At 30.7% G+C, this 27,446-nt stretch overlaps 1 protein-coding gene across 2 annotated transcripts in view; it reads left to right on the top strand.

Annotated features, from left to right (window-relative positions):
• Positions 1-27,446, top strand: part of LOC143083012 (ligand of Numb protein X 2-like) — a 75,855-nt gene that overhangs the window by 6,000 nt on the left and 42,409 nt on the right. Inside the window, exon 1 of one of the 2 annotated variants that reach the window (XM_076259121.1) lies at positions 16,292-17,147. The exons of the other annotated variant lie outside the window; for it this stretch is intronic. Coding sequence (XP_076115236.1) covers positions 17,086-17,147 — 62 coding nt within the window. The 5' untranslated portion in view covers positions 16,292-17,085. Of the gene's footprint in view, positions 1-16,291; positions 17,148-27,446 lie in introns of those variants that run through there. 2 annotated transcript variants of the gene reach the window in all.

Here is a 27,446-nt window from a genome sequence, read left to right as displayed (position 1 = left end):
TAGTCAGAAGGTAGGTCCATTTATTTGTCCACTGTACAGTAAAAAGTTCGATTCCTATCAGACAGTGACCGGTTATGATTACCAAAAGTACAGTGTGTTAAGATGTACTGGTCAAAAACATAAGGTATGTATACGGTCCTTGTAGACTGCCTCCATAGACATGATAGAGTTAACAAAATGTACAAAAGGAAAAATCTTGGAACAGCCAAGCACAATACATAATTTCAGATTTAAGACATCTAATAACTTCATGATTTACTTGTTATGAACAGTTCTATCAACGTCTTTCAAATTTTGTTGTTATTGAATTACAAAATTGAGGTCAAGATCAATTTTGACTATTTTTACTGTTCAGGAGTTATGGTCCTTGATAGATTTAAAAATTGCACTTTAAGGATGTACTTAGGTGAGGTAAGGTAAAAATTAAGAAATAAAGAAATTAAAATTGATACTTTAAGCTGGTAGAGCATCAATTAAGGATAAAGATAAGCTAAAAATATTGATAGGTCATGGACCTCCTTTTCGAGATATTTGAGATTTTAAATATGGCGGGAAAAGGCTGACTATTTGCATTAGTATTATTTGGGTCTCAAAACAAAAGAAAGAAAATCAAGACTATTTGGGTCTCAAAAGAAAAAAAATCAAAAATCTGCTTACAATTTTTGGTAAATGACCTTTCATGAGCTATTAAGTCTTATATGAAAAAATAAATGGGTGTTATGGGGCAAAATATTTTACATTGTATTGTATGGAAAAACACCAAGGAGTCCGAACATTTGTTACAAATTCCAAAACCTCACCTAAGTACATCCTTAAGTCTTTTCCATCTTATAATCTGTGAACTATTCAAATTCAAATTGATAATTTTGCTTGTGCCGTTCAGGATTTATATGGGCCTTGATAGATTGTAAAATAGCCACAAAGACTTTCAAAATGAAAAAAATAATTTGGTTTGCTCTCAACTTGACAGCTCATTTCTTTTCCCCCCATGAAAATTGGAAAAAATTGGGTCAGCTTGATCCATTAACCAACACATAAAACCATATTCATTGAAAGTACAAAAGTAGTCATATCCAGATTTAAGACATATATATGGGTCTTTGATATCTGAAAACATAAAACAATTATTTAGTGAAACCCCAGTAAAGTGTATCTTATTATGCAATGATTGAATGTCAGAAACTAATGAAATTTTATAACGTGATCCAATTTTTATAATTGATGCTTAATTGGAAATGGGAATCTGCAAGACTCTTATTCACTTTAGAGAACCTAGGATGTATCTGTTCTCTAATCTAATTTCTGTTCCTTAATATAATTAGATGTTTTCTTATAATCATACAATACACATGAAGTGCATTTCCTCAATTCTTCCAATTCTTAAAATATAAATTCCATTGAATGATAAAAACTACATTTTAGATGGAGTTCAGATATCAGTATAATTTTTCAAAAGATCAATTTTCAGACATCTACTTAGTGATTTTCTCTGAGATATATGTGATTAGGTAGATTGATACAGACTTCTAGATACAGTGAATAAATTATTATTACATGTAGTAGGATACAAATTTTAGTGAATTTCTTGGATTAAGATTAACCATTACTTTGAAAATATTCAGAGGTACACATTGTCAATAAGCTTGTATGCAGACTCTGATAAACAATGAAAACCCCCTAATCATTTCATGAGGTGTACTTTGTTTTTGCCATCTTTAGGCAATTAAAACTTGGTCTGACATAAGAACAGATATAGGCTAAATGTCTTGTAAACTATAAAGTTCACATATATTTTATCATGCTGTGAATAATTTTTAATAAAGATTGAAGATCTTTTAGAAATTTTATCTAGTGTGAAATAAATTTAGGTGTAATTGACCCTTCCTTGTTTTTTTAAACACTTGATTAATGCTTATGTGCTAGTCCAAATAATTATGACATCTTGAAAGGCTATTTTAATTATTTTCTATGATGCCTTCCTACAGTGTCACAGATTTTTTTTTTAAATAGCCTTTCAAGACGTCATAAATTAATTATTTGAACTACTTATTTGCTAACAAGTAACTGATATATCACTCAGTGCATCACCTTATGATACATGAATACATACCAGAGTTTCAGGATAGTTTTAGTTTCAATGTGGAGATTGAAAAACTTGTACCATGTGACAGTTTTCTATGCATCTGCCTACTGCTTTCGCTAGATAAAAAACTAAATTTGATAAATAAAAAAAATCAATATTAAAATTCAACCAATCTTATCTTTTTTTACCTCTATATCTATACCCTGGTGAAAACCTAACATAAGATGACTTAACCTATCATTTGCTGTTTTTGTTCAGATGATGTTGTATTGAATTGATTCCAACACCGCAAAGATTTCAGACAAAATCACATAACTTTTGTTTGTAAAATGAAACAGGACACCAAAAGCAGACTAAAATGAGCCATCTTATATTTGGTTTTCTAGCATATTGAGAAAATTCTATTAACTTCAATGATATTGGTCTTAAAAAAGACAGGTTTAATAGTTTGTTGAACGACCAGTTATAAATGTTACAAAAAATATCAATGTTGATAAAAATATTTTGGTGACAAACGTTATAAAACACCATATGAACACACATTGGCTTTGTCAATGTGTGCTAGTATATAATAATCAAATTATATATACAAACCATGATACGTTTGCTACTACTCACTGGTAGTTTTGTGTTGACTAGTTACCAAGAGTTATGTCCCTTACTACATATGCATATTCTTATATATATTTGATATTTGCTAATGGGCATTTAGTGACCATCAGTCTATCAATCTATTTCATATACATGTATAGCATACAAGAAATGTTATGTAATATTTTCAATGAGTTCAAAATTATAAAGCAATGCATATGTCTTCTTGATAAGAAATGAAATTTTGTAATCTATTCCAACATATCAACATGAAAAAAATAATAGTTAAATAGAAAAAGTTGAAAAAAGAATATAGAAACTTATCATTAACAGAACTTAGAATGTCAAACATATCTCAAATTTAAGACACATGCTCATCTATAAGCAGTTGATGGATGTGATTATTTCATGACATGCTAAAAATAGAATTTAATAAAATAAAACTGCTGCATGATAAAAAAACCTGTCTAATGATGGAATTAAAAGGATTTTCATGTAAATTGCACCTTAAAGCTATGTTTTTATTTCAGTTGCATGTAACAAGTTTTCTTGTCTGATAATATCCTAAAACAGGATATGATATTTACATAAAAAATTTGTGTCTCTTATAGCATGGTATCAATATATAACTAGTATTGTTGGTTTGAAAAAAAAAAATTTAGAGTAATGATGATGAGGTTTTGAAGATCAACTTAGCAGAAAATTGTTAATCAGTAATTGCAGTATAATTGCAGAAATTTCAGTGCAATACATGCATGCAGCCAATAACTGCATTAATAACAGACCATGTTCATGTCATGCATGTAATGCAAGATAAAACGTATGGCTTTGATAGGTTTCATAATTCTAATTCATCAAGATTGTTCTTCTATTACAGACATCTTGGATTGACAATAAAATATCAATCTTACAATTCTGTACTAAATCTATTAGCATGATAAATTCGGTTGCATTGCAATGGGAAATACTAATTTAATATATAAACCTTAAAAGTCATATCTTATAAATGTGTATGTCTTCATTAACAAGATCATACTACTCAATTTTACTTAAAACATGTATAAAATAACTTCAGACAGCTAATCTTACAAGGAGAAACAACATTAAAAATCAGCAGTACATTTATTCCTTTTGAACTGCAGAACAAAATAAGCAACATTTTATGGGGTGGAACAAACATTAAGCTAATAATTAACAATAAATACATACATTAATATAAATTAAGTACATATTTTGTCTTATAATTATTCTGACTTTAGTAGTTTAGTTTATAAAACACAAAGTCAAATAGGGATTCGATTGTATGATTGTTATGAATATTTAATGAAAATGTGCACATTTAATTCTTTTCCTAATATAAAAATATATATATATACTCTATAAATGTCATCCGGCAAAGTCATTTGGATTCAAAGAACACACAGAGCAGCCAGATAATGTACACTGTCACAGAAAACATAAAGTGTAGCAATCTAATAGATTTACACTGGTACAAATCAACTTTGAGACAGTCCTTTGGGATATAAACATTGTAATTACAAATGTCACTTAATGAATTGGACTTTTGACTTCATTTATTGTAAGTCTTCTGATTGTCCAGCTAACCTTATTAAGCTGGTGTATTGAACTCATAGCTGTCAAACTGAAGGCTGTGTGATCAATGGTCTAGTTTTAAGGCAAAAAAATATTTTTTGATGCTGTGAAAAATTATGCATATTTTCATACGACTCGTATATTGGTATGATGTTGGCGTCGTCGTTGTTGTCGTCGTCCGAAGACACATTGGTTTTCGCACTTTAACTTTAGTTTACATGGTTTAAGTAAATCGAAATCTATGAAATTTAAACACAAGGTTTATGACCACAAAAGGAAGGTTGGGATTGATTTTGGGAGTTTTGGTTCCAACAGTTTAGGAATTAGGGGCCAAAAAAGGGCCCAAATAAGCCTTTTTCTTGGTTTTCGCACAATAACTTTAGTATAAGTAAATAGAAATCTATGCAATTTAAACAAAAGGTTTATGAACACCAAAGGAAGGTTGGGATTGATTTTGAGAGGTTTGGTCCCAGCAGTTTAGGAATTAGGGACCAAAAAGGGGCCCAAATAAGCATTTTTCTTGGTTTTCGCACCATATTAAACTGTAGTATAAGTGAATAGAAATCTATGAAATTTAAACACAAGGTTTATGACCATAAAAGGAAGGTTGGGATTGATTTTGGGAGTTTTGGTCTCGACAGTTTAGGAATTAGGGGCACAAAGGGTCCAAAATTAAACTTTGTTTGATTTCATCAAAAATTGAATATATACCGAATCTAACTGTATATATGTAGATTCTTAATTTTTGGTCCCGTTTTCAAATTGGTCTACATTAAGGTCCAAAGGGTCCAAAATTAAACTTAGTTTGATTTTAAAAAAAAATTAAATCCTTGGGGTTCTTTGATATGCTGAATCTAAAAATGTACTTAGATTTTTTATTATTGGCCCAGTTTTCAAGTTGGTCCAAATCAGGGTCCAAAATTAAACTTTGTTTGATTTCATTAAAAATTGAATAATTGGGGTTCTTTGATATGCCAAATCTAACTGTGTATGTATAGATTCTTAATTTTTAGTCCCATTTTCAAATTTGTCTACATTAAATACCAAAGGGTCCAAAATATTAAACTAAGTTTGATTTTAATAAAAATTGAATTCTTTGGCTTTTTTGATATGCTGAATTTAATCATGTACTTAGATTTTTGATTATGGGCCCAGTTTTCGAGTTGGTTCAAATCAGGATCCAAAATTATTATATTAAGTATTGTGCAATAGCAAGAAATTTTCAATTGCACAGTATTCAGCAATAGCAAGAAATCTTCAATTGCACAGTATTGTGCAATAACAAGAAATTTTCAATTGCACAGTATTGCGCAATAGCAAGAAATATCTAATTGCACAATATTGTGCAATAGCAAGAAATTTTCAATTGATTGGAGTTATCTTTCTTTGTCCAGAATAGTAGTTGAATCAACTTAAATCATTGTTTTATACAATACACAATGTATATTCACTTTTACTACCAACTGATAAATTAAAACAATCTTTACCATTCAGTGATAACAAGCACTTTTTGTTACATTTTAATATTTTATTATGTATTTAAATGAGTAGTTATTGTTGCAAACTCCATTAGAAATTTGAATTGAGATCAGTTTTGAAAAAAGGGAAAGGGGGATGAGAAAAAATAATGGTGGGGGGGGGGTTAAATTTTTCTCCTTTCAGATTTCATAAATAAAAAGAAAATTCTTCAAACATTTTTTTGAGAGGATTAATATTCAACAGCATAGTGATTGCTCAAAGACAAAAAAATTATTTTAAGTTCATTAGACCACATTCATTCTGTGTCCAAAACCTATGCTGTGTCAACTATTTAATCACAATCCAAATTTAGAGCTGAATCCAGCTTGAATGTTGTGTCCATACTTGCCCCAACCGTTCAGGGTTCAACCTCTGCGGTCGTATAAAGCTGCGCCCTGTGGAGCATCTGGTTTTTTTTCATACCACAGAAATTCTATGATTGATAACAAAATGAAAGAAATGCTATTTCCCAAGCACTTTCTATTGAAGAGCTGTCGTAACGTTTTATGACATTCAAAGAAAAAAGAGAATAAAATCAGTTTTGTTAGATTAATTCTTGATTTTTTATCTGTATTCATATTACTTAATAAATATGAAAGTTGAAATTGGATTCATTTCTCTTCTGTACTGGTAATTGATTAACCTGATCCTTTGATCTACAAGTAAATAGATGACAAAAATTGATTCTATTTAGGGTTGCATTTCATTTGCAAAATAGTTTGTTCAGATTTGAAGAGTTTTATATCTGTAAAATTTTTGGAATGTTTTGTAATATTTTTCTTTGAAAATTTAGCTTATCAGATCAGAGTGTTGATTTACAGAAAGACTATCATAGTTTGTATAAATAGTCCATTCCTAGTGCAAACATGTACAGATTATTGTTTTATTGGCTACATTTTGATTGGAAACATGTTAATATTTATGTTTAATAATGAACAGACTTCAAAGTAAAATCAGAAGTCAAAAAGTGAAATACTAAACTTGCCATTTGTGACCAAGATCAAGTATTTATAAGCCCTACTTTCTTTTGGTGATCATGATGGTCATACACTGCATCATGAATTTCAACAGCTTTTTTTTTGTCTGAGTAGGTTTAGATTTCATAAATTTCTAGTTGTTTATTTTTAGTAAAAACACCTAGATTACATTTGTCAGTGGCAGATCTACAACTTTTTATAAGGGGGTCCACTGACTGCTATAAGAGGATTCCTGATACAGTCATGCTCCAGTGATTCCCTTTATAATCAGCATGTTTTTCCCCTTGATCTGCCTAAAAACCAATTGTCTAATTAAAACAGACAACACCTAGGAATCTGTCAAAGAGACACATTCAACAAAACACTACACAGAAAACTAAAGATTAAAGGGGCACTAGCTGTCAAATTCATGTTCACCGATTTGACTCAAATTCTCATATTTTATTTATAACAATGTAAAACATCTTCCCAAACTATCAAAAGTATAAAATAAACAATTTACAAGACATGGTCTCAATAAGATGTAGCTACGTTTCATGTGAATTTTAGCCAAGATGCCATCTAATTGACTATCGAGTTGACCTTCTATGACCATATAAGAGATGTAAACATAAACATAGATATAAATAGATAAAGCAACTCGTGCAATTGTATTATCATAGGTCTGTTAAATTTTGTATTAAAGATTAAAAATTTATGTTTATTGTCGTTTTTATACGACCGCAAAATTTGAAAATTTTTTGGTCGTATATTGGTATCACGTTGGCGTCGTCGTCTGCGTCGTCGTTGTTGTCGTCGTCGTCCGAATACTTTTAGTTTTCGCACTCTAACTTTAGTGAAAGTGAATGGAAATCTATGAAATTTTAACACAAGGTTTATGACCACAAAAGGAAGGTTGGGATTGATTTTGGGAGTTTTGGTCCCAAAATTTTAGGAATTAGGGGCCAAAAAGGGCCCAAATAAGCATTTTCTTGGTTTTCGCAATATAACTTTAGTTTAAGTAAATAGAAATCTATGAAATTTTGACACAAGGTTTATAACCACAAAAGGAAGGTTGGGATTGATTTTGGGAGTATTGGTTCCAACAGTTTAGGAATTAGGGGCCAAAAAAGGGCCAAAATAAGCATAATTCTTGGTTTTTCGCACAATAACTTTAGTTTAAGTAAATAGAAAAATAGAAATCAATGAAATTTAAACACAAGGTTTATGACCACATAAGGAAGGTTGGGATTGATTTTGGGAGTTGAGGTCGGAACAGTTTAGGAATTAGGGGCCAAAAAGGGCCCAAATAAGCATTTTTCTTGGTTTTCGCACCGTAACTTTAGTATAAGTAAATAGAAATCTATGAAATTTAAACACAAGGTTTATGACCATAAAAGGAAGGTTGGGATTGATTTTGGGAGTTTTGGTCCCAACAGTTTAGGAATAAGGGCCCAAAGGGTCCAAAATTAAACTTTGTTTGATTTCATCAAAAATTGAATAATTGGGGTTCTTTAATATGCCGAATTTAAAAATGTACTTAATTTTTTGATTTTTGGCCCAGTTTTCAAGTGGGTCCAAATCGGGGTCCAAAATTAAACTTTGTTTGATTTCATCAAAAATTGAATATGGGGTTCTTTCAACAGATATGCCAAATCTAACTGTGTATGTAGATTCTTAATTTTTGGTCCCGTTTTCAAATTGGTCTACATTAAGGTTCAAAGGGTCCAAAATTAAACTTAGTTCGATTTTAACAAAAATTGAATCTTTGGGGTTCATTGATATGCTGAATCTAAAAATGAACTTAGATTTTTGATTATTGGCCCAGTTTTCAAGTTGGTCCAAATCGGGGTCCAAAATTATTATATTAAGTATTGTGCAATAGCAAGAAATTTTCAATTGCACAGTTTTCAGCAATAGCAAGAAATCTTCAATTGCACAGTATTGCGCAATAGCAAGAAATCTTCAATTGCACGGTATTGTGCAATAGCAAGTATTTTCAATTGCACAGTTTTGCGCAATAGCAAGAAATATCTAATTGCACAATATTGCGCAATAACAAGAAATTTTCAATTGGAGTTATCTTTCTTTGTCCAGAATAGTAGTTGAATCAACTTAAATCATTGTTTTATACAATATACAATGTATATTCTTCACTTTTACTACCAACTGATAAATTAAAACAATCTTTACCATTCAGTGATAACAAGCACTTTTTTTACATTTTAATATTTTATGATGTATTTAAATGAGTAGTTATTGTTGTAAACTCCATTAGAAATTTGAAATGAGATCAATTTTGGAATAAGGGAAAGGGGGATGTGAAAAAAAAAAATTGGGGGGGGGGGTCAATTTTTCTCATTTCAGATTTCATAAATAAAAAGAAAATTTCTTCAAACAATTTTTTGAGAGGATTAATATTCAACAGCATAGTGAATTGCTCAAAGGCAAAACAAAAATTTTAAGTTCATTAGACCAAATTCATTCTGTGTCAGAAACCTATGCTGTGTCAACTATTTAATCACAATCCAAATTTAAAGCTGAATCCAGCTTGAATGTTGTGTCCATACTTGCCCCAACCGTTCAGGGTTCAACCTCTGCAGTCGTATAAAGCTGAGCCCTGCGGAGCATCTGGTTACCTTTATAAGAATGATTTTTTGTGGACCGAATAAGTCTTCACTTTCAATGTTGACATTCTTTTCCTTTAAATAACCATACACAGACTCTATTCTATCTCTTTCTATGGGGTTAAATTGGAGTTCACATGAATACGGATTTTATGAGGTCGAATTATTCACTTGCAAGTGAATAAATCATTATCAATGTTTATTAGCTTAATTTGACAAACTTGAACCATTTTAACTGCTAAAAGCAAATTATTATTTCACTTTTTCACTTTCATTAATGATTGAACAAAAAAAATCATACTTTAGATTTTTTATATATCTCGTAGCTAGTGCCCCTTTAAGGTTTCTTGTAGAATTAGATTTTCTGAAGAGGAAGCATATATGGTTAAAGACCATTAAGTCATACAAATTCTTTTACTCCCAATGGCTTATATATGGATTTGTAATACAGATTAGGCAAATAATTATTATTTCTCAAGCAGTAGAACAGATCTAATAATCTGCTGGAAAGCAACAATAAAAAAAATCTCAAAGGAGTCTAATAAAGATTGATGGTTACACCAATATCCCCCTACTCAGACAATTATAAACAATAAAACTATTCAGATTAACTAAAGATTCCAATAAATCAATGCCAATCACCACAGCTTGCCTTACACACCTGTGATTTTATTGGGGACTATGAATATTTATATGAAAAACTCTTATAGAACGTAACTTTGGCTGTCTGATTCTGCAGGCTTTGCATGTAAATGAATTTGTCTTCTGAATATTCCGCCTCTGTCTATTGTAATGTGACAAGGATGTTTAACATGTTTATGACAATGGCAGTAGAGAAGTAAGCATTCAGTATTAATGCTTATGTAATATTGCTTTAAAAAGTAAAGAATTGATCCAAGAACACTATTTGATTTGGTTTTAAAAAGCATTCACCGGAACTGAATGTTGACCTCTTTTTAAGTTTTATTTTTTATGTTGTTGGATTACTGTCTCACTGTTTACCACATTATGCGTATCCATTCCAATGCAATAAACAGTGCTTTGCAAAATACAAAGCCTTCTATTATTCAGATAAATACTGAAGTAGGCTATTTTCCCCTTCTATCAAACTTAATTAATGTGATGGTCAGGTCAAGATCACTGGTGGTCAGTAAGATTAATTATAGGTTCCTCAAATGTTAGTATCCTTCAAGACTTTGCCTAATTTGGTTTTTATAGGTAATGGACATCTGTAACTGATACACCTTGTGTTGATTAATCTAAGATCAATACACAGATTGATTGTAAACTTGTACAACATAATTGATTGACTTTTCCTACTAAAAATATACCTTGTAGTACTCCAAATAGTGATTTTTTGTTCTGGTTCAATCTTCGATCACAATTAAAAATTTGTTGACCGTTTTATGGATGTTAAGATTAAACTATGAGCTCGAAATAGAAAATGAAAGTTCTACTTGTTTAAGTTACAAAAAAAGGAAGTTTTGAATTATTATGTGTAAAAAATATTTAAATATGACATTGAATGACTGTTTTGTGACTGGACATAATTTCCAATGCAGATGTATCTATGGGATGATATGATATTGACTTATTTTTGATTGGATGTGTGCTAGGTGTTATTGTGTTATCATCTATATTTTGTAGCTGATGTCACAGGATGATTCTCTGATAACATGACTGTATCCTTTCTTTAATTATGATTCCGTTGAATTTGAAGCAATGTACTGTAAACTACTAGGAGTCAGTTCAATTTTTATTTCTTTTCTTTATCCATAATTTGAAATTGAGATTTTTTTAACTGGTAGGTAAGAGAAAGTTTGAATTTGACTTGATAATAAATGAATTTGAATAATAATTAAGCCATTATGTAAGGTAAGAATAAGACCTAATATAAATAGTGTTAAATAAGTTGTACATTTCCTTATTATTAAAACCTGACTTAATTATCATACAAATACTGTGTATTAACTTTCAGATACAACAAAAAAAATGCAAACAAATTCTTCCAGCATTGTTTGCTTAGTAAAACATTTCCTGTTGAGTTTTACGAATTGGGAGATTAAGAATATTTCATTAATGTTTTGAATTTTGTATAAGGAACTTTATATACTTAAAATTTTACAATCCTTAAACATAAATATCTATAAAAGTTCTAAAAGCATAAACAGCAGAATGCTGCCCATCTTTGTACGAGCCAATTTTCTTTTATTTCATCTTCTATAAATGTAATTGAACAATTAAACATTCTAAAAGTTAAAAATTAAATAAATCTTATGAAAAAGTTAAATAGATTACTGCCATTTATTAAATTCAATAAAACTAGAAACAGTGAAATAAAATTTCCACATCAACAAGTATGTTTTATCAAAGACACAAATGCAGTAAAATGCAACTTTGATAACTTTTATAGCTGTATAGCAATATTCCTAAGATATTTTAATCAAAAATTGAAAGCATATCAAAGTATAATCAAAGACATGTATGCAGTAAAATACCATTATGATAGCATTATTAGGGATATCCTATCTTAAATGAAAATTGTAATACTGTACATTATTATAGATTAGTTTATGCTAAAGGCAATTCAGATAAATATTTAATTAATCATTGTTTTAAAATAAACATGCCAAGGTTTAATGGTATCCATTTAGTTGATTGACCAGTAAAATTCAGAATTGAGCTATTTATAATAACTTTAGTTATTTTTTAATGCCCTTTTTCTGTGGGCAACAGGTTCATTAAGAGTTACCCTTGACCGTCAGTGTTCAAATTTGGGTATTGTCACTGAGTCACTTATCATTCTAGAGATATTCTAGTTTTTAACTTGGAAAATAGCAATTTTTTCAGTTTCTGCATTTTTATGTAAGTTTGTCTCATCCAACTTTTATTAAACTCATACCTAATGCTAAAAAGCACAATACACAAACAGAGTTTGAGTTTGGGTAGTGAGTAATTTACTGTTCTAGAGCTATGTCCCTTTTTAACTTGGAAAGTAGCAATAGCTTGAGCGGGGCATTGATGTCCACTAGACACATTCTTCTTTTATTTTTACATAAAATTATCTGAAAGCAACATAAAAATTTTGATTTTCATATAAGATACCTCTAAGAAAAGTATTTTTGTCAATTAGTTGTCAGAAGTCATTTAATGTTCTATTTGATACAATTTCTTTAAATTAAAGGAAGTTTACCAATCTGTATGTCAGATTCAGCAATAATTCTGCAACTGAAAGCAATATGCATAACAGACCCCTTTGTTAGAGTTTCTTGAAGGGGTGCAAATTTCTTAGGAGAGGGGTTTGCATAGGCTCATCAACTCAACAGCAAAATAGGTCCCTTATAATCCGTGTGAATGTAAATCTGACCTATTATAATTGTGCTTGCATAATGTCATAAAAATATAAGCAAATAGTTCTAACACTTAACCGTATTCTTGGTTTTATTCTTTCAAGCAGACTATATTTTAAATCAAACATTGTAGAACCATTTTTAATAACCAACCATTCCTGAAAAAAAAATTGATTATAGCTTATTCATAATGTAAATCCCATTTCCCAGAAATTTCTATATTAATGATGTTAATTTCCTGTAAGCTAAAATATGAGCATTAAATTTTCTACTTAATTAGGTTACTAAACAGTCCCAGCAGACCAACATAATACCCAGGTAAAATATTGTAATGATTTTAAAATGATCAATTTAAAATTCAAATAAAAAATGTCTCATCAGCAAAGTTTTGATTTAATGTGGGAGTATTGTTGTAAATGTAGGAATCATGTTTTTACTCTTGTTTTCATCAGCTTTTGATGTGAGCGTGTGATCAAATTTCAAAGACTGAACTATTAGAAATCTGTGAAATTGATGACGTTGGACTTTGATACTGTTTTATATAATATAAAAAAAAAATCATTGAAATGTTATTTTTTCATATTGGAAAAAGTTTAATTAATAAGTTTTGATGATTGTTTTTACCTGATGTTAATATTAGTGCAATCATGTAGAAATAATAATTATACCAATTTTAATGGAGTTTGTTGGTGTGTCCTCTAGGATGTCTAAAAGACACATTATAGGCAGCTCATTGATGAAACTTGGTTATGTTTTATGATTTAGGTAGTTCAATTGGGGTCACCATCAGTTAAACAAGGTTTTCAGTTGGAAAAAAACAAACTGGTCATTAAAATGGTTTGGCAGTCAGCTGGCAACAGTTTGTGTGCAATTACAAATTAACTGATCAACCAATACTTTTCAAATTAAAAAAATGGTGACCCACCGTGTTACTAAAAGGAAGGTCAAGGTTGATATTGAAGATTTTCACTATATTTACTGTTCAGGACCGGAGTTATAGTTCTTGACAGATTGGGAAATGGTATTTTATGTTTCATGCAATAACTTATGAACTGTTCTACGAGGTTTGTTCTATCAATGATTTTCAAATTTAATATATCATCTGATCACAAAATGGAGGTCAAGTTCAACATTAAGAATTTCCACTTTTGCATATTCCTTGATAGATTGGAAAATGGCACTTTGTGTTGCAACCTGCTTCATTGCAAATTGACTTATGAACTGTTCAGCTTAATTAATGCTTTTTCAATTTTTATCATTTTTTACTAATCATTAGTTAGATATTGACTATGTTCACTTTTACTGTTCAGGATAATTGTGATCCTTGATAGATTGTAAAATAGACACAGAACATGGCAGGTCAAACAAGCCTTACGTTCCAAACATTACTTTCATTCGTACTTAAAGCTGCGCCCTCTTACGTTCAACAATGGCTACTTCAGAAAACTTAGTTTGCTGTCGCTTTTATTAACTGCTCATGGTTTAATTAATACATATTTATTAGATTAACTTGAAAGAAATTTTGAAAACTTTCCGTATTATTTCATCTTTGCAGTTTAATCTTGTTAGCTCCTTTTAAAACAATGTTGGCATGTAAAAAATAGAACAATGACATCTTGATTAAATATATCTAGGTATTGGAATTCATTTAATTTCTTTAAATCCTTTTAAATTTAAGATAATTAAGTTTTTTTGGTTTGACATTGAGAAACAAGACTGGTTATTAACTCTGGAAATAAAGATGTACAATTCCTGGAGCTATCTAATTCTATTTCAGTTCAGTTCAATTTCATTAAAAAAGTCTTTGTGAAGGAATAATGAGTAAAATATACAACTGGGATGTCTGCACAGTATCTGACATTGATTTTAGTCTGTAGTTCCATGTATTTGATGTTAAAAAGGACGGGTTTTAATTTTAATTAATGTCGAAGATCCACAGACCTGTCTCAGTAGTTCAAGATTGTTCTGACTTCCCAGGCGTCCCTTTTAAATTCTTGTAGGAACTGTCCCATTGCCATTAAGCAGTTCATTACAAAGGCTTCAGATGTCTAAGCAATCTTCCAGACTAAGACATGTTGATAAGAAGTGTTCGTTACTATGATTTTAGGGTGTCTGAGGCTTTTCATTCTGCTTCAGAATTCGGTGTCTTAATAGGCTTTTCATTTATGGCTTCATAATTCAATGATCATTTTGGGATTCCAAAAGTTGGGGTCAAAATATTTTGAAAGGAATTAATTTGATATAAATTTATGAGATATATATATGCTTTCAATATGCTGCAGGCAAAATTTAAATTAACAAACACAGTAAATGACAAGTAATGTCATGGTCATATTGAACATGTTAAAATGTCAAATTCCATGAAAACATTTCAAAACAAGTTGTTGTTGTCATTAGAATAAGGTTTAGAAGATTTGTGTATAAATAAGGTCATTTATGCATTACTAAAAGCATAAAAAAAAATTGTCCATTTTACAAGCATCTAAAAGCATGTTTGTGTTATCAGTTTCTTACATTAATGCCAAATAAATTTAGGAAGTTAGAAGTGTTAATACTATAAATTCTTATATGATGCTCTTAAAGCTTACTTCTTATACGTTTATTGCACAACCATTTAAGTTGAGTTGCATAAGATATTTTCTATGTAAAACTTTACAATAAATCTCAATCAAAATCTTTGGTTACTGATTATATTATTAGTTAATACTGACAAGCTGATAGAATTCAATATTAGTCAGCTTTGGTGGAGATGCTTATTTTTTCATGTATTTCATTATTTGTAACCTTGACCAGTTGAAGATTGGATTTATTGATGGACAAGATTTCCCTTTTATCATGTCACAATTCCAGAGATTGGACATTTAGTGTTTTGTGACAACGCCACCTTTAACCAAATCAAATTTGGAAATTGCCTTAATCATTATAGATAGCAGGAGGTTGGAGAACTTCTGTATTTGTATAATTGTAGCCTTGATAAGAGAAGGCTGTAGCACCACAGGCAGATGTTTTAGTGGACTTGAGCAGGAAATATCCAGGAATCGTCATTAGGATCAAAGTAAAATGAAAGATGCTCATTTTCAGAATTTCAAAGTTAATTGCTTAAATTAACTCTATTAATGAGTTTTGTACACTATTGGAATTTTAAGTCGTAAAGCCATGTTAATTAGATAATTGGTAGAAAATTTCAGTTGGAAATTATCTGGAAAATTAACAACTATTCTGGAATATTGGTAGTTGCTTTTTTGTGCAACAGACTTTCATAACAGCTTCTCCGATTTCTTGCATGCTGCTTGATTATTTAAAGACAATAAGAAGATGATCAAAGTTCTGAAGTCTTGGGCACAATTAATATCATCTTTCTGTTAAATCTTGTAGAAGAAAAATCCTGATTCTGAATTTAGAGCTGATAAATACCAGAAAAAAATATTTGAAAAATACTAATAATACAAAAAAGAATAACAGAAGATGTGTTTAATTAAAAATTTGTGAAGAGTAGAAACAAATATTTTTAAGACTTAATGGATTGTAAATAATAAAAGAATTATAAAAGAATTTATATTCATTCATACAACCAGGAATTGCTCTCATGAAAACCCTATAAGCGTGTAAATATGGTATTAAAAATAGTGTTAATTTGTCAATTCTGTCTTTAGATGTGACAGGTTATGCCAGTAAAACCAAGAAATTAAATTTATCTTCATATGTCAGAGAATATTTTTGATGCATAAGGTGAAAAAAAGAGAATTTGTGTACCACCTTTGGTGTTGACTTTTTGCTTGATGGAGTTAAATACAAAACAACAAAGTTCGGAACATTTAGTTTCAATACTTGATAATGCCTGGAGGTTATATGTGTTAAATTACAGAAATGGACATCAAAGTATGGAAATAAGATCTAAACTCTGTCAGTTTTAATATTGCCTTGATATATTAATAAATCAATGCAAAATTATACTATTTGTTCCCGAATTATGGATATGTTTTGCATCGTTTCTTAATTAGTGAATATCACTTATTTGAAGAGCAGCCGAACTTCACCAATGTGAGATCCTCGTTAGAATATGTTGAAGAGCTATATTTATAAGACGTTAAAGCAACTTAAGAGAACAATTATTTTATAGTTGCTGTGATGTTGCAGTACTATATTTTAGGATGGAAAACTCAAAGCTGTATCAACTGATTATTTTTAAGTGATAAAAAAAACAATAACATATTGTATTCATATCTGACAAGTTACACGTTTTTAATTCTACTGCACAATATTTGATTAGACAATTAAAAAAAACTACTATGGATTTACAAAAAATTGGACTAGCATTTTAGGAATTAGGAAATTTTTTTGTGTGTCTATGTTTGTGACATTTTACAATGCTATTTGACATGGAATGTCGGACATCTATTGACCATAGTTTGGTTCTTTCACCTTACAGGTAAATATTATTAACTTTAACCTTACCACCATTTAACTTGTAAATTATTATGCTGGGGGAGTATGTTCTAATTATTACTAAGGTTTAGAAAGGATATTTTGAAAAAAATGGAAGTAAATAATGTCGAATTACCTGTCTAAAAATTTGATCAAGTGACAAGAAAACTGACTTTCAGGAATTTAAGCTTCCTGATTAAAGTTTTTGACATGAATACATGTACCACCTACAATCATATTGGAATTCATGTAACTATTGATTGACATTGCTTTTAAGAAAATATTTTACTTAATGAAATAGTTCTCATACTATAAGTTGACTTTGATGGATTTGGTTATTCTTTTAGGCACCAAATTGTGATCATATATAGCACTTCTATGTGTTAATTTAGGTACTAATTGTAGTAACTGTCGATTACTTGTAAAAATGTAATCAATTACAGATTATGATTACACCATCTCTAGGCCTGTAGGTAACTAAGTTTAAGACATGCTCAGCTTTCAATGTTTTTGGTATGGGCATTCCTGATTATTGTAAATTTATTCAGAAAAGACTGCTTTGAAAAGAATCATAATAATAATGACAGTTGATATCCATTTCTTTGATGTGATTTAGCTTTTGATTTTGCCATTAGATAAGTGACTTTCTGTTTTGAATTTTCCTCGGAGTTCGATATTTTAATTGTGATTTCAGTTCATTTTTGGACAAACATTGTTTTCATGAAAATGTCATCTGAAAATTGTTAACTTTATATTTTAATGTATGATATCTCCATGCTGGTACAAAATTTATCATCAGAACATCTGTTGCAAGATATTTTATATTTTGTTGTCATTTAATGATAACTAATATATTTATGACATTATTTGTAAAAGTAAGGTAATATTCCTAACATAGTCTGTGTTCAGTTCATCAAGTATAAAACTGGAATTGTTTAGAAGATGATGTGTATAAATATACTTTATTAGTCTCAGCAGGCAATGTCATAATTGAAACATCTGTATAAGGATGATACAAAAATCAGATATGGACGGTCAAGGGGTAAAACTTCCAATTACACATTAATTTTGGTCTCAGCAGTGACCAATAGATGATAACTATAGAATAGAGCATGGAAATAGGGAATCGATGTATTAAAGAGATCAACAACCAAACCACAGATTTAACAAATGCCCAAGGCCATGAAATGCGAAAAAATGTTATGTTTTGATTAAGAAAAGTTTGTTTTTCTATTACTTTAATTTGTAGTATAGTTTTTGAATTATTTTCAATTAGAGAATGAGTATATTATTTGCCTAAAATACTTAGCAAATACGTACAGCTGTTGCAAGCCTCTAGCTCTAAATTTCATAGACTTACCTCTACACTGGTTCCTTATTATATTAGATTTTTATGAAACTTATATCATAGGAGTAAATCAGCAATGTCAGAAAAGTTCAAAAATCAGTGCTGATCTATTATTTTCAAAAGAGTTATGCCCCTTGAAAAAATGAATCATATTGAGATTTGCAATCGTTGAAGTGCTCTCATATATATATGCCAGAATTTTATGAAACTTATATATTATATCATAGGTTTATATCAGATATATGTGACAGTGTTTGACATTTTTGAAAATAAATTCTGATTCAATATTTTTAACCAGTTATGCCCCTTTGATATATTAGTTATAATAGAAATCATTACAAAGACTACTCTTTATTCTTTATAAGAAAGAATTAAAAGAAGTCATTCATTCTTTGTGTCTGTAGAAAAAAAAGAAGAAATTCAGTGACAAATGCCTGTGTTTGTACTGAGCTAGTGTTTCTACAGGTTATTAAGCACCAGATAAAGAATTATTCCATCACTGTCAATGTGTATTTGCTACCAATTAACAGTAGAATCCTTAATGTCAAGTGCAATAGCCACAAGGTGTACAAATTACCAATCAATTTCATGTAAACATTGCAGCATTTATGTTTGATTAAGTTGGGCTGATTAAGTCTTTACTGCTAAGATGTCCACAAAAATAAACCACTACAAATTTAGTCTTGATACAAATTGTTATTTTGATGGAATCAAGTTTGGATCTGTTACGAAAATAAACCAGCTAATATCATCATGTACGATCTTGGTTTATCTAAACACATTTCTGATATTGACAATTATCAACTTATTTTTATCTCAATTAGACTGTCATTGCTTATCAGAGAAAATTTGTTTTTAGTTATTTTAAGACACTTTAAAATCTTTTTTCGCAACAATATATTTATTCAGTTTATCATTGGTATGTTTTTCTTCCGGTTGTACTGGTAATCGCGTCACTGTTGGCCCAAAAGTAAACAAAAAATGTTTTTGGTTATACCCATCCTTACATGATACGTTTGTTTTCGTTTGAGACAAAATTAAAAATGTCATGTTGTGACTTGTGATTTTGTTAAGTGAGAAAAAGAGGAAGGAATTGTAAGCAAAACCATTGGAACATATGCATAGTAATAATTCTGAGACAAAGATATTCCACAATAGTAAAACAAAATCATGATGGTTTCAGTTAAACTTTTGGAAAGAACTTAGATTTTACTGTTCAATAGTTTCCTTATAGTCAGTGGCAGCAATGTAGCAATAAATTATGAACAGAAACACAGCACTGGTTATATCAATTCACCTGGCACTGTGATAACCACAATCTCATCCTTGTTATTTTGGTTTTATGACATCACTGAATGCATGTGACTTATTACAGAACCTGCCATGAGCAACTGTGAACACCATTGCCACAAGGGGAGTATGAGGGTCTTACCCAGTTTCCTTAACAACTAGTTTTTGACAGAGCTTGTGTTATTAGATCTTCAGTTTTCTGTAAATTTATTTGTAGATTCTTGTTTGTGTTTTGTTGGTTTTTATAGGACCGCAAAAATTGAAAATTTTTTGGTCGTATATTGGTATCACGTTGGCGTCGTCCTCAGCGTCGTCGTCATCTTTGTCGTCGTCCTAATACTTTTAGTTTTCGCACTCTAACTTTAGTAAAAGTGAATGGAAATCTATGAAATTTTAACACAAGGTTTATGACCACAAAAGGAAGGTTGGGATTGATTTTGGGAGTTTTGGTCCCAACATTTTAGATATTAGGGGCCAAAAAGGGCCCAAATAAGCATTTTCTTGGTTTTCGCACTATAATTTTAGTTTAAGTAAATACAAATCTATGAAATTTTGACACAAGGTTTATAACCACAAAAGGAAGGTTGGGATTGATTTCTGGGAGTATTGGTTCCAACAGTTTAGGAATTAGGGGCCAAAAAAGGGCCCAAATAAGCATAATTCTTGGTTTTTTGCACAATAACTTTAGTATAAGTAAATAGAAAAATAGAAATCAATGAAATTTAAACACAAGGTTTATGACCACAAAAGGAAGGTTGGGATTTTTTGGGAGTTTTGGTCCCAACAGTTTAGGAATAAGGGCCCAAAGGGTCCAAAATTAAACTTTGTTTGATTTCATCAAAAATTGAATAATTGGGGTTCTTTAATATGCCGAATTTAAAAATGTACTTAATTTTTTGATTTTTGGCCCAGTTTTCAAGTTGGTCCAAATCGGGGTCCAAAATTAAACTTTGTTTGATTTCATCAAAAATTTAATAAATGGGGTTCTTTGATATGCCAAATCTAACTGTGTATGTAGATTCTTAATTTTTGGTCCCGTTTGCAAATTGATCTACATTAAGGTCCAAAGGGTCCAAAATTAAACTTAGTTCGATTTTAACAAAAATTGAATTATTGGGCTTCTTTGATATGCTGAATTTAAACATGTACTTAGATTTTTGATTATGGACCCAGTTTTCAATTTGGTCCAATTCAGGATCCAAAATTATTATATTAAGTATTGTGCAATAGCACGAAATTTTCAATAGCACAGTATTCAGCAATAGCAAGAAATCTTCAATTGCACAGTATTGCGCAATAGCAAGAAATCTTCAATTGCACAGTATTGTGCAATAGCAAGTATTTTCAATTGCACAGTATTGCGCAATAGCAAGAAATATCTAATTGCACAATATTGCGCAATAACAAGAAATTTTCAATTGGAGTTATCTTTCTTTGTCCAGAATAGTAGTTGAATCAACTTAAATCATTGTTTTATACAATATACAATGTATATTCACTTTTACTACCAACTGATAAATTAAAACAATCTTTACCATTCAGTGATAACAAGCACTTTTTTTACATTGTAATATTTTATGACGTATTTAAATGAGTAGTTATTGTTGCAAACTCCATTAGAAATTTGAATTGAGATCAGTTTTGGAAAAAGGGAAAGGGGGATGTGAAAAAAAAAATTGGGGGGGGGGGGTCAATTTTTCTCATTTCCGATTTCATAAATAAAAAGAAAATTTCTTCAAACATTTGTTTGAGAGGATTAATATTCGACAGCATAGTGAATTGCTCAAAGGCAAAAATTTTAAGTTCATTAGACCAAATTCATTCTGTGTCAGAAACCTATGCTGTGTCAACTATTTAATCACAATCCAAATTTAAAGCTGAATCCAGCTTGAATGTTGTGTCCATACTTGCCCCAACCGTTCAGGGTTCAACCTCTGCGGTCGTATAAAGCTGTACCCTGTGGAGCATCTGGTTTTTCACCATGGTATTAATGTTTATTTTGCTTTGACTTTTGATTGTCCCATTGACATCTTTTGCCTCTTTTTTATATGACTGCAAAAACAATTTGCAATCGTATATTGGTATGACATTGTCGTCATCGTTGTCGTCGTCGTCCAAGACACATTGGTTTTCACACTATTACCTTAGTTTAAGTAAATAGAAATCTATGAAATTTAAACACAAGGTTTATGACCACAAAAGGAAGGTTGGGATTGATTTTGGGAGTTTTGGTCCCAACAGTTTAGGAATAAAGGGCAAAAGAAGGGCCCAAATAAGCATTTTTCTTGGTTTTTGCACAATAACTTTGGTATAAGTAAATAGAAATCTATGAAATTTAAACACAAGGTTTATGACCATAAAAGGAAGGTTGGGATTGATTTTGGGAGTTTTGGTTCCCACAGTTTAGGAATTAGGAGCCCAAAGGGTCCAAAATTAAACTTTGTTTGATTTCATCAAAAATTTAATAATTGGAGTTCTTTGATATTCCGAATCTAGCTGTGTATGTAGATTCTTAATTTTTGGTCCCGTTTTCAAATTGGTCTACATAAAGGTCCAAAGGGTTCAAAATTATATAAACTTAGTTTGATTTTAACAAAAAATGAATTCTTGGGGTTCTTTGATATGCTGAATCTAAACATGTACTTAGATTTTTTATTATGGGCCCAGTTTTCAAGTTGGTCCAAATCGGGGTCCAAAATTAAACTTTGTTTGATTTCAACAAAAATTGAATTCTTGGGGTTCTTAGATATGCTGAATCTTAAAACATGTACTTAGATTTTTGATTATGAGCCCAGTTTTCAAGTTGGTCCAAATCGGGGTCCAAAATTAAACTTTGTTTGATATCAACAGAAATTTAATCCTTGGAGTTCTTTGATATGCTGAATCTTAAACATGTATTTACATTTTTGATTATAGGCCCAGTTTTCAAGCTGGTCCAAATCGGGGTCCAAAATTAAACTTTGTTTGATTTTCACAAAAATTGAATATATGGGATATATGCTGAATCTAACCATGTATTTAGATTTTTTAAATTTGTGCCCGGTTATCAAATTGGTCTACATTGAGGTCTAAAGGGTCCAAAATTGAACTTTATTTGATTTCATCAAAAATTGAATTCTTGGGGTTCTTTGATATGCTGAATCTAACCATGTATTTATATTTTGGATATTGGACCATAATAGGTAAATGTCCAATTTAAAATTTTTAAGTTTTTAAGTTTAAGTTTTTAGACCACATTCATTCTGTGTCAGAAACCTATGTTGCCTCAACTATTTAATCACAATCCAAATTCAGAGCTGTATCAAGCTTGAATGTTGTGTCCATACTTGCCTCAACTGTTCAGGGTTCTAACTCTGCGGTCGTATAAAACTGCACCCTACAGAGCATCTGGTTACTGTTTTGATCATGCAGACAATGACAGAAATTCACATTAAAGATTATTTGACTTATCATGTATTTGCCATCCAATCTTTAAATGTTGGAACCTATTTAGGATGATTACATATACCAAATGATGATTAAGTCTAGCAGCCATTTGTTCTGAAGAATATGCATATCTTTTAAGTCCCTCCTGTATAGGCATTACAAAACAAAATGTCCAAGAAGGCGTCATGTGAAGTCTATATGATCTCAAGCAGAAAATAACACCCATTCCATAACATGAAATAAACAAGTATTGGATCAAGTTATTTGTCCATGCAGAATTATAAAGGTGATTCAGTCGTCTTATAAATGGAAATCCTAATATTGTATATTCGTCTGTAATCGGCTGGAATAAAGGTTCTATTGTTGGTTAAAAGGAAGTGATAAAATCCAGAAATTTGACTCTAGAGATAAATTGACTGTAAGAGATTAATATCAATGTTTTTGTCTTCTAAGTGAACTTGTTTACATAAATTTTCTACTACAGTAAATACCAGACTATTACTTAACTTAGAATAGCTTCGTTTCCTTGTATATATATCTGTGAACTGATTTAAGGACTTTGTGACAAAATATAATTAACTTCAGCTATTTCAAAGTTCATGATTTAAGATCTGTACGTAAATTTTGGGACTCAGAGCCCTCAATCTATATATATAGGACTTGAGTCTGTAGTTACTGTTTACACAGTCAGAATCCTGTTATTCATTGCTTCCTAGTTGTTGTTGAATATCATGAAAGTTTTCTTGTTTGAATTTTTTGTTTTCAGTGTATGTTTTTTTTTACAGTTTGCTGTACAGTGTGGGTTTTGCTCATTGTTGAAGGCCATAAAGTGTCCTATAGTTGTTTACATCCTTCATCCTTTGGTCTCTGGTTGATTGGTGTCCCATTTGCAGTCATAACAGTTCTCTTTAATGTCTCATTATTAAATATTGAAAGTCTGTAATAATAATTGTCTTTTTCGAACAAGTCAGTAGTAGTGCGGTGACAGAAGTGTAAAAAGTCGTCTAGATCGCGAGTTTAATCTCCCCAAATAACACACGGCTAAAAATGGTCTTAACTTAAAGACAAATATGTCTTCTTTAGTTTTTGCCCTGTCGTCAGAATTTCGTACGGTCACATTTTTCTAAAAAGTCGTTTTAATGACTAGTAGTATATTGGAGAGTTTCAACCCCCCTTTTTCAAATTGAAAAAATGTGTATGTTTTCTCACATTTAATTGAAATAGTTTTTTCTGAAGCCATTTTTATATGTCAAAATATTCTATTTAGTATTTTATTTTCTTCTAATCTATAAAATTTGCGAAGTTTGGACTGTTTAAAATTAAGGTAATTTTAATTGCAAATTCAGACACAAACTTTGGTTTCTTCATCATAGCAGTAATAAAAATTATCCCATGGTATTTTAAGCATAAAGTATTTCATAAAACTAATAAGTGATAAAATTTTCGGAACCAAAATATGAAAAAAACCTTAAGAAATCAATGGAAAAAGAATGGACTAAAAACTTCAATTTCAACACGGAACTTAATCACTTGCCTTCCGTCACATTTTGTGTATTAGTCAATAATTTGCTCTCAACTGATAGATGGAATTACTACCTTTTTCGCTATTATATACACATATTTTCAATTAAAGTGCTCATATATGCCACATACTTTGTTTGTATATGTTTATATTCTATGTTTTTTGTTACAAAACATCAAATATACTTTGTCAGAAAAGTCTTATTGTAAAATCAAAATAATTGACGGATAGTTTCAGTAAATATTCCGTGATATGTGAAGTCCGTTTCAACTTGCTCCAATAAGTCCAAAAGAAAAGAATAAAGTCGTTCAATTTTATGCGGTGCTTGATATGCAAAAAAAAAAAAAAAACTCGACTGGAATTTTGAGTCAATATAACCATATAGGGAAGTCGATTTTTGTATCTGCATCGAATAAAAGATTGGATGAGGTGAACATGTTTCATGAAAAGGCACTTGTTTCTGTCAATATGGGTTTACTACCCATACCCGTACGAAAAATCACCCGTACGGGTATGGATAGCAAACCCCATATTGACAGAAACAAGTGCCTATGATTTCATGCGATAGCTGTTAATTCGAAGAACTCTGTGCAGGCAGTTTACCATCGTTCATGCTACAAAAGTTACACAAGTTAACATATTTGTGCCCCCTTTTAGAGCGAGGAAGCTTCATATCTTATATTTAATGACGACATACAATTATCGGACTGTTGTCCCATAGTTTCGAGTATTTTTATGCGTTCTAGAATGCAGTCGTTCAACTGGAGCGCTTGTACATTTTGTTGCAACAAAACATTTTAGAAATATCAAAAAAACTACGCAAGTTTGAATCAGATGAGCGTATGAAGAATGTTTTTTCCGTGTCAGACAAAGTTAAAATTGAAATAGTTTTTCCGTCCATCTTTTAATCTTCAAGCACTCTGTCATTTTGGTTGCATTACAAATCATTTGCTATAAACGAGAAAAGACCCAAAAAAATCCAAAACCGTGGAAGCAGATATCTCAGATCACGATACTGCTTTTACTAATTTTATTTTGGCTATTGACAACGATTTAATGGTCATTCCTCGTGACACCGTTACTTGATAAATACAGATCTACTCTAATTTAAAGTATTCTACTTTTAACATGCGGTCTAAACTTATTGATTTCTATAGAAATTCAGTTGTCAAACAGCAAGTTCAAGGCAAATATAACATAATATAGTAGCAAAATAACTATTTGAGATGCAATATCAGCTGATAGGCAATTGAAAACTGACCTCAAAATCTCAATGTCAACGGTAATAGACACACATAACGGACAGCTATTTCATTCCGCTGCAAGTATACTTAGAAAAGACATCGAAACTCTAAAGAAGAATACCCAACTTCGGATGAATTGTCTCTTCCTTCTTCAATTCAGTCAATGCCTTCGTATTTATTGCAATTCATTTTATAGTTACTCGATGAAACTGCATACAGCCAAGACTATTCTCAGGAAATGGCACCAGAGAAATTGCGTAAATGCTAAGAAATTGTTAAGTCAATCGTGTGTGTGGCCAATTTTGTTTTACTCTTTTTTTTATTTAGGATTGGCTTTACAAATGTACCATGAGTTTAGTTCAAACACCTTGTTGAAACATTGAATGCCAATGGACGTTATGCTTCTTAAAGTAAAGTGCGACGCTATCTAATGTATTGCAAACCATGAAATTGAGCGAATTCAAGATAGTGTGTTCATCTCGTATAATGTTTCCTCAGCATCTTTACAGACACGCATATGGATGTCATCACACCTTCCTAAACCCCCTTTTAGATCTCTGTTAAATCTTGGATGAATTGATAGGGATGGTTTGAAGCTGGTATTTTTTTTAGGAACAAATGTCTTCGGACTTCCTACAATACCTTGTCTATACTTGTAAAGAAAAACTGAAAATAACGTGTTTGCTGTGAGCAGAACCTTTCATGTGCAGACATGTGGCCATGAGTGAAATGAGTAGAAATATTAAAACATGTCTTGTGACGGTTGATGAAAATGAAGATGATGAAGATAGCGGTTGATTTGGTACAAAGCTTGTTGCACTGGTATACCCAGGTTAGGGGAGTGTTGGTGCGCCCTTAAAAAAGTTGAACCCGGCCACATTCTGTATGTGTCAGTTTCAAGTCACGAGATGGTAATGCAGTGTTTGTCGTTTGTTTCTATTTGTTTCTTATTCATTTTGTACATTAATCGGGCCGTTAGATTTTTCGTTTGTTTTACATTATTTGTTTCGGGAATTGAAGACTATGCAGTATGAATTTAATTTTTTACTCATTGTTGAAGCCCGTAATTTATGTCTCATTTGCAATCATATCACATCTTCTTTTTTTTATATGGAATACTTTTGAAGTTTGTGGTACGTTGCAAGGAAAAAAAGGGGGGATATATAGGTACAAAACCTATAATGTAATAGATTTTAACCAGAGTAAAATACACAACAACAGATGATACTATGGAAGCAGTAATAATTGTGAAAAAAACCCCAAAAGCAACGAGTAGTCTTTAAAAAAAAAAAGTATCCGCAAATTCAATTTGAGGTCATATTTGACTGTAGTGTTCTATTGCTTTGGTTTCATACCTCACCCAATATGATGGTTTAAAAAATAATTTTAAAGTATTGTCCTACATGACACTTGATGTTTACCTGAATTTGAAATTTGTCATAAGGTTAAGGTGCTCTAAACATTTTATAGGTT

Source organism: Mytilus galloprovincialis, chromosome 7, assembly GCF_965363235.1.
Source record: "Mytilus galloprovincialis chromosome 7, xbMytGall1.hap1.1, whole genome shotgun sequence".
Classification (NCBI taxonomy): domain Eukaryota; kingdom Metazoa; phylum Mollusca; class Bivalvia; order Mytilida; family Mytilidae; genus Mytilus; species Mytilus galloprovincialis.
Note: the sequence above shows the minus strand (reverse complement) of the source record. Positions and strands in the feature narration are given on the sequence as shown.